The sequence below is a fragment of the Lithobates pipiens genome, unplaced genomic scaffold, assembly GCF_037356315.1.
Source record: "Lithobates pipiens isolate NorthernLeopardFrog02 unplaced genomic scaffold, aLitPip1_a1.2 Scaffold_27, whole genome shotgun sequence".
In the NCBI taxonomy this organism is placed as follows: domain Eukaryota; kingdom Metazoa; phylum Chordata; class Amphibia; order Anura; family Ranidae; genus Lithobates; species Lithobates pipiens.
Genome location: NW_027507788.1, coordinates 4,447,829 through 4,463,370, shown reverse-complemented (window position 1 = coordinate 4,463,370; position 15,542 = coordinate 4,447,829). Strand labels below are relative to the sequence as shown.

The following is a 15,542-nucleotide window of genomic DNA, read 5'->3' as shown; positions in this document are numbered from 1 at the left end:
GTCCGCCCCGCCTCCATGCATGACAAGCCTGGCTCGCCCCGCCTCCGGGTCGTGATGACGTCAGCACGCAGCGCTCGCTCCCCGGTTGTCCTGGTAACGGTCGGTTGTTTACTACCAGGAGCTGGACGGAGAGATGGCGGCCGGGCCGGGGGAGAGGTGAGACCCTCCGGGGAGGGGTAATGGGGGGGGAAATACTCCGGTGCAGGCATATTATGTGCAGTGTGAGATCGCGGGCTGGGCACTTATAACCGGTGTTCGGGGGAATTATAATTGTGGGGGGGGCATTTACAGGGAGAAGTGCTCTGGGGTAATTATATGAGTGTGGGGGGTATGCAATTGTAATAGAGGAAGTACTCTGGGGTAATTATAATATGTGGAGGGGATTGCAGGGGGCGATTATAATGCGGAGGAGGCAGGAAAGGTACTGTGGGGTAAATACAATATGGGTAGAGGGCAATTATAGTTTGGGGGGCAGGAAAGGTACTTTGGGGTAATTATAATGTGGTGGGGGAGGGATTGTGGGGTAATTATAATGGGGTGGGGGAGGGATTGTGGGGAAATTACAATAATGTGGGGTAATTATAATATGGGTAGGGGGTTTAGGGGCAATTATTAGTGATGGCCCGAACCTCCGACGGGACGTTTCGCGAACGCGGACCGCGAACGAGGCCGACCGTTCGCGGCGGGCCCCATTGACTTCAATGGGAGGCGAACGTTTCAAACCTTCAGGTCGAATTTGCAGCCACAGGTAATTATTAGCAGGGAAAACATAGTCCCACCACATGGCCAATGACATAACACATGTATGAGGTGAATTTGGGATCGATAACTACAAGCATTCTTTTTTTATATGAGAAATTGTTGTGACAATTCAGGACTGTGCAGCGCATGAAGGCAATGGAGGAGAGGGAAGGTCGGGGACCAGGGTAGGCAAAGAAGAGGGTGCAGGAGATGATCACAAGGAGCGTGACATACAGCAATAACACATGCACCGTGATAGAGTCATCTGACACCAGCACCGTGATAGAGAGCACTGACATCAGCAGCGTGACATAAATCACTCACACCAGCACCGTGATATACAGCACTGACATCAGAAGCGTGACATTAAGCACTGACATCAGCACCGTGATATACAGCACTGACAGCAGCACCGTGATAGAGAGCACTGACATCAGCAGCGTGACATACAGCACTGACATCAGCACCGTGATATACAGCACTGACAGCAGCACCGTGATATACAGCACTGACAGCAGCACCGTGATAGAGAGCACTGACATCAGCAGCGTGACATACAGCACTGACATCAGCACCGTGATATACAGCACTGACAGCAGCACCATGATAGAGAGCACTGACATCAGAAGCGTGACATTAAGCACTGACATCAGCACCGTGATATACAGCACTGACAGCAGCACCGTGATAGAGAGCACTGACATCAGCAGCGTGACATACAGCACTGACATCAGCACCGTGATATACAGCACTGACAGCAGCACCGTGATAGAGAGCACTGACATCAGCAGCGTGACATACAGCACTGACATCAGCACCATGATATACAGCACTGACAGCAGCACCATGATAGAGAGCACTGACATCAGAAGCGTGACATACAGCACTGACATCAGCACAGTGATCGAGAGTACTGACATCAGAAGCGTGACATTAAGCACTGACATCAGCACCGTGATATACAGCACTGACATCAGCACCATGATATACAGCACTGACATCAGCACCGTGATAGAGGGCACTGACATCAGAAGCGTGACATACAGCACTGACATCAGCACAGTGATATACAGCACTGGCATCAGCACCGTGATATACAGCACTGACAGCAGCACCGTGATAGAGAGCACTGACATCGGCAGCGTGACATACAGCACTGACATCAGCACCGTGATATACAGCACTGACAGCAGCACCGTGATAGAGAGCACTGACATCAGAAGCGTGACATACAGCACTGACATCAGCACAGTGATATACAGCACTGACATCAGCACAGTGATATACAGCACTGACATCAGCACAGTGATATACAGCACTGACAGCAGCACCGTGATAGAGAGTACTGACATCAGAAGCGTGACATACAGCACTGACATCAGCACCGTGATATACAGCACTGACAGCAGCACCGTGATAGAGAGCACTGACATCGGCAGCATGACATACAGCACTGACATCAGCACCGTGATAGAGAGCACTGACATCAGAAGCGTGACATACAGCACTGACATCAGCACAGTGATATACAGCACTGACAGCAGCACCGTGATAGAGAGTACTGACATCAGAAGCGTGACATACAGCACTGACATCAGCACCGTGATATACAGCACTGACAGCAGCACCGTGATAGAGAGCACTGACATCAGAAGCGTGACATACAGCACTGACATCAGCACAGTGATATACAGCACTGACATCAGCACAGTGATATACAGCACTGACAGCAGCACCGTTATAGAGAGTACTGACATCAGAAGCATGACATACAGCACTGACATCAGCACAGTGATATACAGCACTGCACTGACAGCAGCACCGTGATAGAGAGTACTGACATCAGAAGCGTGACATACAGCACTCACACCAGCACCGTGATATACAGCACTGACAGCAGCACCGTGATATACAGCACTGACAGCAGCACCGTGATAGAGGGCACTGACATCAGAAGCGTGACATACAGCACTGACATCAGCACAGTGATATACAGCACCGTGATAAAGAGCACTGACATCAGCAGCGTGACATACAGCACTGACAGCAGCACCGTGATATACAGCACTGACAGCAGCACCGTGATAGAGAGCACTGACATCAGCAGCGTGACATACAGCACTGACATCAGCACCGTGATATACAGCACTGACAGCAGCACCGTGATAGAGAGCACTGACATCAGAAGCGTGACATACAGCACTGACATCAGCACAGTGATATACAGCACTGACAGCAACACCGTGATAGAGAGTACTGACATCAGAAGCGTGACATTAAGCACTGACATCAGCACCGTGATATACAGCACTGACAGCAGCACCGTGATATACAGCACTGACAGCAGCACCGTGATATACAGCACTGACAGCAGCACCGTAAGCAGCCCCAGGAGGAAGTCAGCACAGCACAGGGATGGTGTGATCCCCTCATAATAAGAACCCCCAGGAGGAAGTCAGAAAATAATTCCAGTGACTCAAGCGGAAGGTATGTGGTGGTGGTGGTGTTGTTGGTGGTAGTGTCTTTGGGGGTGCACATAGCAGAGAGTGAAGAAGAGGGTGCAGATCGAGAGGATGAGGAGGGTGCAGAAGAGTAAGGCTGAGTGAGCCCCTCAACCAAGTCTGGTGCGTCCTTTAACCACTACAGATCCGCGCTATTGCCAAATGACGGCATTAGCGCGGACCTACATTTCCGGGACTACGTCTATTGACGTGGTCCCGGTTACGAGCGGCCTGCGCGCCCCCTGAGGGGCGCGCGCGGCGCGCTCTGTGATCGGCGAGTCCGTGAGACTCGCCTGATCACCGATCCGTGTAAGGGGTCGATCCCGACCCCTTATCACGTGATCAGCTGTCAGCCAATGACAGCTGATCATGTGATAGAACGGAGCCGGTAATCGGCTATTATTCCTCCTCGCGCTGTCAGCGCAAGGAGAGAAAAAAAAAGCCGATCGCCGGCGGCCGTGATCGGGACATCAGTCCCGATCACGGCCATCAATACAAGGGACCACCTGCCACCTGCCTGTGCCCACCTGCCTCCCGCAGTGCCATCCTGAAATAAAATAAAAGCAAAAGTAAGTGCCCCCCGTCAGTGCCCCCCGTCAGTGCCCATAGTGCCCACAGTGCCACCCACAGTGCCACCCACAGTGCCACCCAATCTGCCTCAAAGGTGCTGCACCCCAGTGCCGCCCATCAGTGCCCAGCAGTGCCGCCCATCTGTGCCCAGCAGTGCCGCCCATCAGTGCCCAGCAGTGCCACCTATCAGAGCCACCTATCAGTGCCACCTATCAGTGCCCATCAGTCCCATCTATCTGTGGTACCTATCAGTGCCCATCCGTGCCACCCATCCATGCCACTTATCCGTGCCACCCATCCGTGCCATCTTATCTGTGCCCATCTTTGCCCATCAGTGCCGCCTTATCTGTGCCCATCGGTGCCGCCTTATCTGTGCCTATTAGTGCTGCCTTAACTATGCCTATCAGTGCCCACCGGTGCAGCCCATCAGTGCCCACCAATGCAGCCCATCAGTGCCCACCAATGCAGCCCATCAGTGCCCACCAATGCAGCCAACAGTGCCGCCTAATCAGCGCACTTCAATGAAGGAGAAAAATGACCCGTTTGCAAAATTTTATAACAAACTATTAAAACATGATTTTTTTTTTTTTTTTTTTTTGCATCTTTTTTTGTTTGTTTAGCAAAAAATAAAACTCCGAGCTGTAACTAAATACCACCATAAGAAAGCTCTATTTGTGGGAAAAAAATGATAAAAATTTCATTTGGGTACAGTGTTGTATGACTGCGTAATTGTCACTCAAAGTGCATCAGCGCTGAAAGCTGAAAATTGGTCTGGGACTGAGGGGGGTTTAAGTGCCCAGTAAGCAAGTGGTTAAAGTAATTGAACGCACCTTCTGCAACTTCCCACTTTGGCTCAAGGCTGTTGCTCCTGCCCTACTCCTACCACCCCTGCGGAAGGGCCTGCCTCTTCCTCTGCCTGTCATTTTTTAAATCACCCTGTGACAAAACTCTTAGTCCCTATACCAATGAAGGACTGCTGCAGTATAGGGCAGCGGTCAGCAGTGGTGCACCTCAACCCTATGTATTGTGGACCGATAACAGTCCTTATAGAATAACAGACTGTACCTCACTCAACCCTATGTACTGTAGCACCCTAGACCAAGTTACCAGTCCTTATAAGAACTTTTGTGGACCAAGCAGGTTGTGTGTTAGTGATTAGCAGACTGCACGTCAGTCCCTATACCAATGAAGGACTGCTGCAGTATAGGGCAGCAGTCAGCAGTGGTGCACCTCAACCCTATGTATTGTGGACCGATAGCGGTCCTTACAGAACAGCAGACTGTACCGCACTCAACCCTATGTACTGTAGCACCCTACACAGACCAAATTACCAGTCCTGATAAAGAGCTTTGTGGAACAAGTGAGTTGTGAATGATTAGCAGACTGCAGCAGAAGGGCAGCAGTCAAGTATAATATTCTTTCTATATTTGGAAGAAAGAATATTATACGTGTACAAGCCTATTACCGTACCACTGATACTAGTCCTGAAAAGAACCTTTGTTCTAATAGTAACAGCAAGTCTTTAAACTGACCCTCACTGCCTGACACACTGCTTCCTTCCTGTCCCTATACAAAGTGGCAAAAAAGAGGAGCCTGGAACAATTACTGGTTACTGGAATAGCTCTTTTGTGGACCTGATAGTAACAGCTAATGATGATGATGATGATGATGATGATGATGATGACGACTAAACTGACTCTCCCTGTAGCACACAGCGCCCTGTCCCTTTCTCTACACTGACAAAAGACACTCAGGCTGCTGCAAGAATCAGTAGCACAGCAAACCTATATACACCTAACACCTATACCAGTCCTGAAAAGAACTTTTGTGTACCAAATAGCTAGCCTTTTATCTGTCCCTACTCCACACAGCAACCTTTCCCTATAGTGACAGAGGAAAGAATGTAAAATGGCCGCCGGATCGGGTGTATTTATAGGTTAGGGGGAATGTCCAAGTGTCCATGTGCTGTCATGTCTCAATTGGCTGGCCTGTACCCCATGATGGATGTGTCATCATAGGTCAAAGTTCTTTTACACATTAAACACGTAAGTCCGCCGGGGCGAACGACGGGAAAAGACGAGCGAACCGCGAACGACCGAAATTCGCCGCGAAACGACCACCGGGCGAACCGTTCGGCCATCACTAGCAATTATCATGTGGGAGGGGGGCAGGAAAGGTACTGTGGGGTAAATAGAATATGGGTAGGGGGTTTTGGGGCAATTGTAATGTGGGGGGGGCAGGAAAGGTACTGTGGGGTAATTACAGTGCCTTGCGAAAGTATTCACCCCCCTTGAACTTTTCAACCTTTTGCCACATTTCAGGCTTCAAACATAAAGATACAAAATGTTTATTTTTTGTGAAGAATCACCAACAAGTGGGACACAATTGTGAAGTGGAAAGAAATCTATTGGATTTTTGAAACTTTTTTAACTAATAAAAAAATGAAAAGTGGGGCGTGCAAAATGATTGGGCCCCCTTGCGTTAATACTTTGTAGAGCCGCCTTTTGCTGCGATTACAGCTGCAAGTCGCTTGGGTTGTCTCTATCCGTTTTGCACATCGAGAGACTGAAATTCTTGCCCATTCTTCCTTGCAAAACAGCTGGAGCTCAGTGAGGTTGGATGGAGAGCGTTTGTGAACAGCAGTTTTCAGCTCTTTCCACAGATTCTCGATTGGATTCAGGTCTGGACTTTGACTTGGCCATTCTAACACCTGGATACGTTTATTTGTGAACCATTCCTTTGTAGATTTTGCTGTATGTTTGGGATCATTGTCTTGTTGGAAGATAAATCTCTGTCCCAGTTTCAGGTCTTTTGCAGACTCCAACAGGTTTTCATCCAGAATGGTCCTGTATTTGGCTGCATCCATCTTCCCCTCAATTTTAACCATCTTCCCTGTCCCTGCTGAAGAAAAGCAGGCCCAAACCATGATGCTGCCACCACCATGTGTGACAGTGGGGATGGTGTGTTGAGGGTGATGAGCTGTGTTGCTTTTACACAAAAACATATCATTTTGCATTGTGGGCAAAAAGTTGGATTTTGGTTTCATGTGACCAGAGCACCTTCTTCCACATGTTTGGTGTGTCTCCCAGGTGGCTTGTGGCAAACTTTAGACGAGACTTTTTATGGATATCTTTGAGAAATGGCTTTCTTCTTGCCACTCTTCCATAAAGGGCAGATTTGTGCAGTGTACGACTGATTGTTGTCCTATGGACAGACTCTCCCACCTCAGCTGTAGTTCTCTGCAGTTCATCCAGAGTGATCATGGGCCTCTTGGCTGCATCTCTGATCAGTCTTCTCCTTGTCTGAGCTGAAAGTTTAGAGGGACGGCCAGGTCTTGGTAGATTTGCAGTGGTCTGATACTCCTTCCATTTCAAAATGATCGCTTGCACAGTGCTCCTTGGGATGTTTAAAGCTTGGGAAATCTTTTTGTATCCAAATCCGGCTTTAAACTTCTCCACAACAGTATTACGGACCTGCCTGGTGTGTTCCTTGGTCTTCATGATGCTCTCTGCACTTTCAACAGAACCCTGAGACTATCACAGAGCAGGTGCATTTATACAGAGACTTGATTACACACAGGTGGATTCTATTTATCACCATCAGTCATTTAGGACAACATTGGATCATTCAGAGATCCTCGCTGAACTTCTGGAGTGAGTTTGCTGCACTGAAAGTAAAGGGGCCGAATCATTTTGCACGCACCACTTTTCATTTTTTTATTAGTTAAAAAAGTTTAAAATATCCAATAGATTTCGTTCCACTTCACAATTGTGTCCCACTTGTTGGTGATTGTTCACAAAAAATAAAAATGTTATATCTTTATGTTTGAAGCCTGAAATGTGGCAAAAGGTTGAAAAGTTCAAGGGGGGCGAATACTTTCGCAAGGCATGGTATAATGGGGTGGGGGAGGGATTGTGGGGTAATTCTAATAATGTGGGGTAAATATAATATGGGTAGGGGGTTTCAGGGCAATTATAATGTGGTAGGGGGCAGGAAAGGTACTGTGGGGTAATTATAGTGCAATGGGGGATTTTTATGGTAATTATAATGGGGGAGGGGAGGATTGTAGGGAGGTTATATATACTTTGGAGGTAATTATAACAGGGTGGGGGAGGTGTTGCGGGGTAATTATATATGACGGGGGAAGGAGATTGTGGGGTAATTTTATTTGGCTGGGGGAGGGGTTGCAGGGGGTGTTTTTCTGTGGGGGGGGTCTCTGTCGGGTTCCTCAGGGTGTTGATCTGACTATTCTGCTCCCTCCCTCCAGGTCCAATGAGTAGGGATGGCCTCGGCTCCAACTGGCCTGAACCTCCCCGGCACAGGAGACCCCCTACGTAGAATGCACGTAGCAAGACCGAAATCTGCCAAAGGTCGCACCCGGACCACCCCGCAGGGTTTTTCCCACCATGTGGAGACTTACCCTGGTCTCACCTCACCCACCCCACGACCCCCCTCAGCCCGGGCCCCGTCCAGAATCGGGCAGGAGGACATCCCAGAGCTGCTCAACCAGCTTCCATCCAGGCCACCTTCTGCCAGCCTGAGCCGGTACCGAGTTCTGCCCTCCATCGGTGCAGCAGAAGGCAGCGGAGAACACGGGGAGGGCGACCTCGTCCAACGGGCCGACTCCATGAAGCTGACTGCGGGGCCGCCCGGACGACTACCAGCCAAAGCTTTGTACCGGAGTCAGCCTAGTGCTGCCCCTAGTGCTGGCCACCCGCCCGGCAGCCACAAGGATTTCAGAATGATGGACTCCATAGTCCCTGTAAACCTGCAGGAACCATCTGTGGAAGAACCCCGACTTCTCCTGGCCATCAGATCCCACTCCGGTCAGAGGTTTGAGGCCACCTTCCGGCCTACAGACACTCTCTTCACCATCCTGTCCGTGGCAGAGGAGAAGACTGGAGTGCCTTATAAGGACTGCATTGTAGAGTCTATGGAAGTGCCTAGGAGGAGTTTTATGGACCTCAGCCGGAGCCTACAGGAGTGCAACATCCCGAATAAGTCTGTCCTGTGTATCCAATACTTGGAAAGAGACTAGAGGACAAGGAGTGCCGGTGATCTGGCCCTGTGATGTCCACAACCACCCCACTGTGCCGATGACCCGGCCCTGTGATGTTCACAACCACCCGACAAGGCCAATGATTCACCATACTGTGTCAGTGATCTGCCCTGGTGAAGTCCACGGCCACCACAGTATTGGAGATCTGTCCCACTATTGTCCACAACCATCCCCACAAGGACAGTGATCTGTCCTGGTGAAGTCCATGACCACCACAGTGCTGAATATCTATCTGGCCCTGTGATGACTACAACCACCCCATATTGTTGGAGATATGTCCCTGTGATGTCCACAACCACCTCAGTGTGCTGGTGATCTGCCCCAGTGATGTCTTCAACCACCCCCACAAGGCCAGTGATCCACCACACTTGTGCCATTGATATGTCCCCAGAGATATCCACAACCACCACAATGCTGGAACAGATCTCCAACACTGTGTTGGTCGTGGACTTCACCAGGGCAGATCCCTCACCACAGTGCTACAGATGTGTCCCTGTGATATCCTCAACCACCCCAACCAGGCCAGTGACCCACCACACCATGTCATTGATCTGACCCCAACCAGTACACTGTATTGGTGATCTGTCCCAGTCATGCCCACAACCACCACAATTCTGGAGATCTGTCCGGGTGACCTCCACCTTAGGTCCTAGTGGGCTCACTGAGCTGTAGGATGGAGCCCTGAGAGGACAGAGGACCCCAAATCCCACAAGATGGCGCTCTGCCCAGTGCCGGAATGTCGCTTCTCAGGATTTGGAATCCTCATCTTTCCCGGGAGCCCAGTGACACCACCAACACCCCCTACAGGAAGGCACTGCCCACTGAGCATATTGTAATGGGGGGGGGGGTGGGGGCTCCTAAATGAGCAGATCTTGTATTTGTATGCAAGGGGAATGTACTGTAAGTACCGGCTGCCTATGATTGACGACCTAAAGTTATCCTATCCAGTATGGGCCATTCCACCAAAAACCTGCTTCATTAGAGCTGAACTCTATTAGGCTTAATCCCCCTCTGGGATCTCCTATCACTTGGTACGTTCTCCATAATAAAACATGGTTACTCCTTTGCTATAAATCAGGAAGGGATCACAATGGAACGTACATTATAAAGGCAAATGTATGAGCACCTATTATCACACCTCTATGAGCTTATTGGACATCCCCCCGATCCATGTCCACATGATGGAGTTCAGGTTTCTCCAGTGAAGGGTACTGGTAATACTCTTATCACACAAAGACAGTGTAGACAATTGTGCTCTTCCAACCTTGCGGTAACAGCTTGGTGAAGACCCTGGCCTACCATGCCTCTCCAAATCCGGCATTCCCAAAACCAAGCCTGGCCTATCACGCCTCTCCGAATCCGGCATTCCCAAAACCAAGCCTGGCCTATCACGCCTCTCCGAATCCGGCCTTCCCAAAACCAAGCCTGGCCTATCACGCCTCTCCTCGAATCCGGCCTTCCCAAAACCAAGCCTGACCTATCACGCCTCTCCGAATCCGGCCTTCCCAAAACCAAGCCTGGCCTATCACGCCTCTCCGAATCCGGCATTCCCAAAACCAAGCCTGGCCTACCACGCCTCTCCGAATCCGGCCTTCCCAAAACCAAGCCTGACCTATCACGCCTCTCCGAATCCGGCCTTCCCAAAACCAAGCCTGGCCTATCCCGCCTCTCCGAATCCGGCATTCCCAAAACCAAGCCTGGCCTACCACGCCTCTCCGAATCCGGCCTTCCCAAAACCAAGCCTGGCCTATCCCGCCTCTCCGAATCCGGCCTTCCCAAAACCAAGCCTGGCCTATCACGCCTCTCCTCGAATCCAGCCTTCCCAAAACCAAGCCTGGCCTATCACGCCTCTCCTCGAATCCGGCCTTCCCAAAACCAAGCCTGGCCTATCACGCCTCTCCTCGAATCCGGCCTTCCCAAAACCAAGCCTGGCCTATCACGCCTCCCCTCGAATCCGGCCTTCCCAAAACCAAGTCTGGCCTATCACGCCTCTCCTCGAATCCGGCCTTCCCAAAACCAAGCCTGGCCTATCACGCCTCTCCTCGAATCCAGCCTTCCCAAAACCAAGCCTGGCCTATCACGCCTCTCCTCGAATCCAGCCTTCCCAAAACCAAGCCTGGCCTATCACGCCTCTCCTCGAATCCGGCCTTCCCAAAACCAAGCCTGGCCTATCACGCCTCTCCTCGAATCCGGCCTTCCCAAAACCAAGCCTGGCCTATCACGCCTCTCCTCGAATCCGGCCTTCCCAAAACCAAGCCTGGCCTATCACGCCTCTCCTCGAATCCGGCCTTCCCAAAACCAAGCCTGGCCTATCACGCCTCTCCTCGAATCCGGCCTTCCCAAAACCAAGCCTGGCCTATCACGCCTCTCCTCGAATCCGGCCTTCCCAAAACCAAGCCTGGCCTATCACGCCTCTCCGAATCCGGCCTTCCCAAAACCAAGCCTGGCCTATCACGCCTCTCCGAATCCGGCATTCCCAAAACCAAGCCTGGCCTATCACGTCTCTCCGAATCCGGCATTCCCAAAACCAAGCCTGGCCTATCACGCCTCTCCGAATCCGGCCTTCCCAAAACCAAGCCAGGCCTATCACGCCTCTCCGAATCCGGCCTTCCCAAAACCAAGCCAGGCCTATCACGCCTCTCCGAATCCGGCCTTCCCAAAACCAAGCCTGGCCTATCACGCCTCTCCGAATCCGGCCTTCCCAAAACCAAGCCAGGCCTATCACGCCTCTCCGAATCCGGCATTCCCAAAACCAAGCCTGGCCTATCACGCCTCTCCGAATCCGGCCTTCCCAAAACCAAGCCAGGCCTATCACGCCTCTCCGAATCCGGCATTCCCAAAACCAAGCCAGGCCTATCACGCCTCTCCTCGAATCCGGCCTTCCCAAAACCAAGCCTGGCCTATCACGCCTCTCCTCGAATCCGGCCTTCCCAAAACCAAGCCTGGCCTATCACGCCTCTCCTCGAATCCGGCCTTCCCAAAACCAAGCCTGGCCTATCACGCCTCTCCTCGAATCCGGCCTTCCCAAAACCAAGCCTGGCCTATCACGCCTCTCCTCGAATCCGGCCTTCCCAAAACCAAGCCTGGCCTATCACGCCTCTCCTCGAATCCGGCCTTCCCAAAACCAAGCCTGGCCTATCACGCCTCTCCTCGAATCCGGCCTTCCCAAAACCAAGCCTGGCCTATCACGCCTCTCCTCGAATCCGGCCTTCCCAAAACCAAGCCTGGCCTATCACGCCTCTCCTCGAATCCGGCCTTCCCAAAACCAAGCCTGGCCTATCACGCCTCTCCGAATCCGGCCTTCCCAAAACCAAGCCTGGCCTATCACGCCTCTCCGAATCCGGCATTCCCAAAACCAAGCCTGGCCTATCACGTCTCTCCGAATCCGGCATTCCCAAAACCAAGCCTGGCCTATCACGCCTCTCCGAATCCGGCCTTCCCAAAACCAAGCCAGGCCTATCACGCCTCTCCGAATCCGGCCTTCCCAAAACCAAGCCTGGCCTATCACGCCTCTCCGAATCCGGCCTTCCCAAAACCAAGCCAGGCCTATCACGCCTCTCCGAATCCGGCATTCCCAAAACCAAGCCTGGCCTATCACGCCTCTCCGAATCCGGCCTTCCCAAAACCAAGCCAGGCCTATCACGCCTCTCCGAATCCGGCATTCCCAAAACCAAGCCAGGCCTATCACGCCTCTCCGAATCCGGCATTCCCAAAACCAAGCCAGGCCTATCACGCCTCTCCGAATCCGGCATTCCCAAAACCAAGCCAGGCCTATCACGCCTCTCCGAATCCGGCATTCCCAAAACCAAGCCAGGCCTATCACGCCTCTCCGAATCCGGCATTCCCAAAACCAAGCCAGGCCTATCATGCCTCTCCGAATCCGGCATTCCCAAAACCAAGCTTGGCTTGAGGCCAGGTTCACATATGGTATGTGTGAGTCCCTCCCCCCGATCAGGGGGCAACCCTTGCAGTAACAGCTTGGTGAAGACCCTTTTCTATTCCACCATGACTGTACCCCCTGTGTACAAAGCCAGCTCCATAAAGACATGGGTTGACCAGTTTGGGGTGGAGGAACGCAAATGTCCTGCACAGAGCCCTGACTTCAACCCTACTGAGCAGCTTTTGAATGATTTAGAACCTAATTTTCAACAGGTCATCTCATCTAACATTAGTACCTGGGCTTAAACCCCACTGAACAGCTTTAGGATGAACTGGAACATTGCAAATCAGGTACTTTTTTTTTTTTTTTTTTTTTGGTGCCCAAGGCGAGGTCAGGTCTTCTAATCCAACATTAGAACCTGACCTCACAAATGGGCACAAATTCTCAGACACCCTCCAAATCTTGAGGGAAGCCTTCCCAGAAGAGTGGAGGATGTAACTCCATATTAATGGCCTTGGGAGGGGCAACGCCATAATGGCCTTGGGAGGGGCAACGCCATAATGGCCTTGGGAGGGGCAACGCCATAATGGCCTTGGGAGGGGGGGCAACGCCATATTGGCCTTGGGAGGGGGGGGCAACGCCATAATGGCCTTGGGAGGGGGGGGCAACGCCATAATGGCCTTGGGAGGGGGGGCAACGCCATAATGGCCTTGAGAGAGGGGGGGGGGGGGGGGAACGCCATAATGGCCTTGGGAGGGGGGCAACGCCATAATGGCCTTGGGAGGGGCAACTCCATAATGGCCATGGTTTTGGAATGGATATCCAACAAGCTCATATTGGTGCTATAAGTGTGGGGGGATCTTCATTGTCCTGTACAGAGCCCTGACCTCAACCCTACCGGACACCTTTGGGATGAACTGGAACGATTGTCTTCTCATCCAACCGCAAACCCCTTCTGAATACCTTTTGGGTTTAATTGGAAGGCTGATGGCGATCCAGCTCTTCACACCCAACATCAATGCCCGACCTCACAAACGGGCACAAATTTCCTCAAGCGCCCTACAAAGTCTTCCTAGAGAAGTGCAGGATGTTTTAATTACAAAGAGGGGCGATTCCATATTAATGGCCATGGTTGTGGAACGACATGCCCAACAAAAAAAAAAAAAAAAGAAGCTCCATATTAGGTGTGGTGGTCACTGGGTTACACCGAGTTTTGCCCACATTTCTCACCCCCCTTCACAGAAGGTTAATACGTTAAACAGTTTGCTTGGCACTCCCGGTGGGATCATCGACCATGACAACCAGCTCCCAACTTTCTAGTTTGAGAAAACAGACATCAAACTCCACAGCGGTCGCTATGGGCAGCGCCATCACGTCTTCTCATCTCCATCACCCCCATGTCGATTTATCGTAGGAGGTGGTATCTAAAAAAAAAAAAAAAAAAAAACCTTTTCACCGATTTTGTGCATATGTATTTTTTTATTTTTATTTCAGAAATGTTTGTTTTGGATATGTGATGTTTGGAGCCTCTTTTAGTAATGTGCAGACGGCAAGAACTGACCCATTCAGCCTTGTCTATGGTGCTCAGATTCTTCCTCCTCTCCTCCCATAATGGAGGCACATCGATCGATGTACAACAGGGCATTATACAAATCAAATCTGCAATGCAATTGTTTTTTTTTTTATATATATATATAATTTGTGTGGTGAGATTTCTGCCTGTTAAAAAGTTTTGTGTAAATCCAAAAAACGCACTGCACTTAATTCCTGAATAAATCACAATAGAAGATGAAGGATTTGTGAGTGGTAATTCAAATGTGTGGGGGGAAGTGTGGTGATTGGCGAACGGGGGGAGGGGCAAGTGTGGTGATTGGCGAACAAGATGTGTGGTGATTTGGGGGGGGGGGGGCAGGGTGGAGGGAATTCTGTACCACAAGAAGGTTGCAGTCATCCACATCATTGGCGAACAGGGGAGGGGCAAGTGTGGCGATTGGCGAACGGGGTAGGGGGGAGATGTGCGGTGATTGGGGAGGAGGGGGGGGGGTGATGTGTGGTGATTTGGGGGGGGGGGGCAGGGTGGAGGGAAGTCTGTACCCCAAGAAGGTTGCAGTCATCCACATCAGTTATTGAAAACGCACTCCAATCTCAAGTAGATTTAAGTCCTTTACTCTATTAAATGTATTGGCAGTCATCATATCTCATTACATAATTCAAACAAAAAAATAAAATAAAAAAAATCAACACACTCTAAAGCACCTCTTTCCCCTTTAATTGTTGTCATCACTATACACATTTCCATACTTAAACCATTCAACCTTCAGCAACCGGCTTGTTCAGGCCTTCTCCGATCACTTCCGGCAGCATATCCGAGTCCCAGTTCTTTTTCCTTCCTTCCCTAAACTGTCTTTTCTTACTCCCTCCTACCTTCTTTCTTCATGTTCTTAGACTCCATCCTTTGGGGTTGGTGGTCTCAGGGAGGACTATGAGTAGGTTGTGGTGTCTGGCCCTTTTCCCCTTCCCCCCCTGAATGCATTAAGGTGAAAACCCCCTGGACCCCCGGCTCTCACATATATGTCATGCTTTTTTTTTTCCCCTATTACAAGGGATGTTTACATTCCTTTAATAGGAATAAAAAAAAAAAAAAGTGACCCACATTTTTTTTTTCTCTTAAAAAAGCAGCATAAAAAGTTAAATGAAATCAAAAAAAAATACAATAAATAAAATTTAAAGCGCTTCATCCCGCGCAGAAGCGAATACATACGCAAGTGGCTCCTGCATATGGAAATAAAAA

The 15,542-nt window shown here is 50.6% G+C and overlaps 1 protein-coding gene across 1 annotated transcript; it reads left to right on the top strand.

Moving 5' to 3' along the window:
- UBXN10 (UBX domain protein 10) lies at positions 1-8,851 on the top strand. The gene is made up of 2 exons (XM_077456316.1): positions 1-156; positions 8,080-8,851. The coding sequence occupies exon 2, from the start codon at positions 8,095-8,097 to the stop codon at positions 8,848-8,850; it is 756 nt and encodes a 251-aa protein (XP_077312442.1). The 5' UTR covers positions 1-156; positions 8,080-8,094; the 3' UTR covers position 8,851.
- Positions 8,852-15,542: the final 6,691 nt, after the last annotated feature.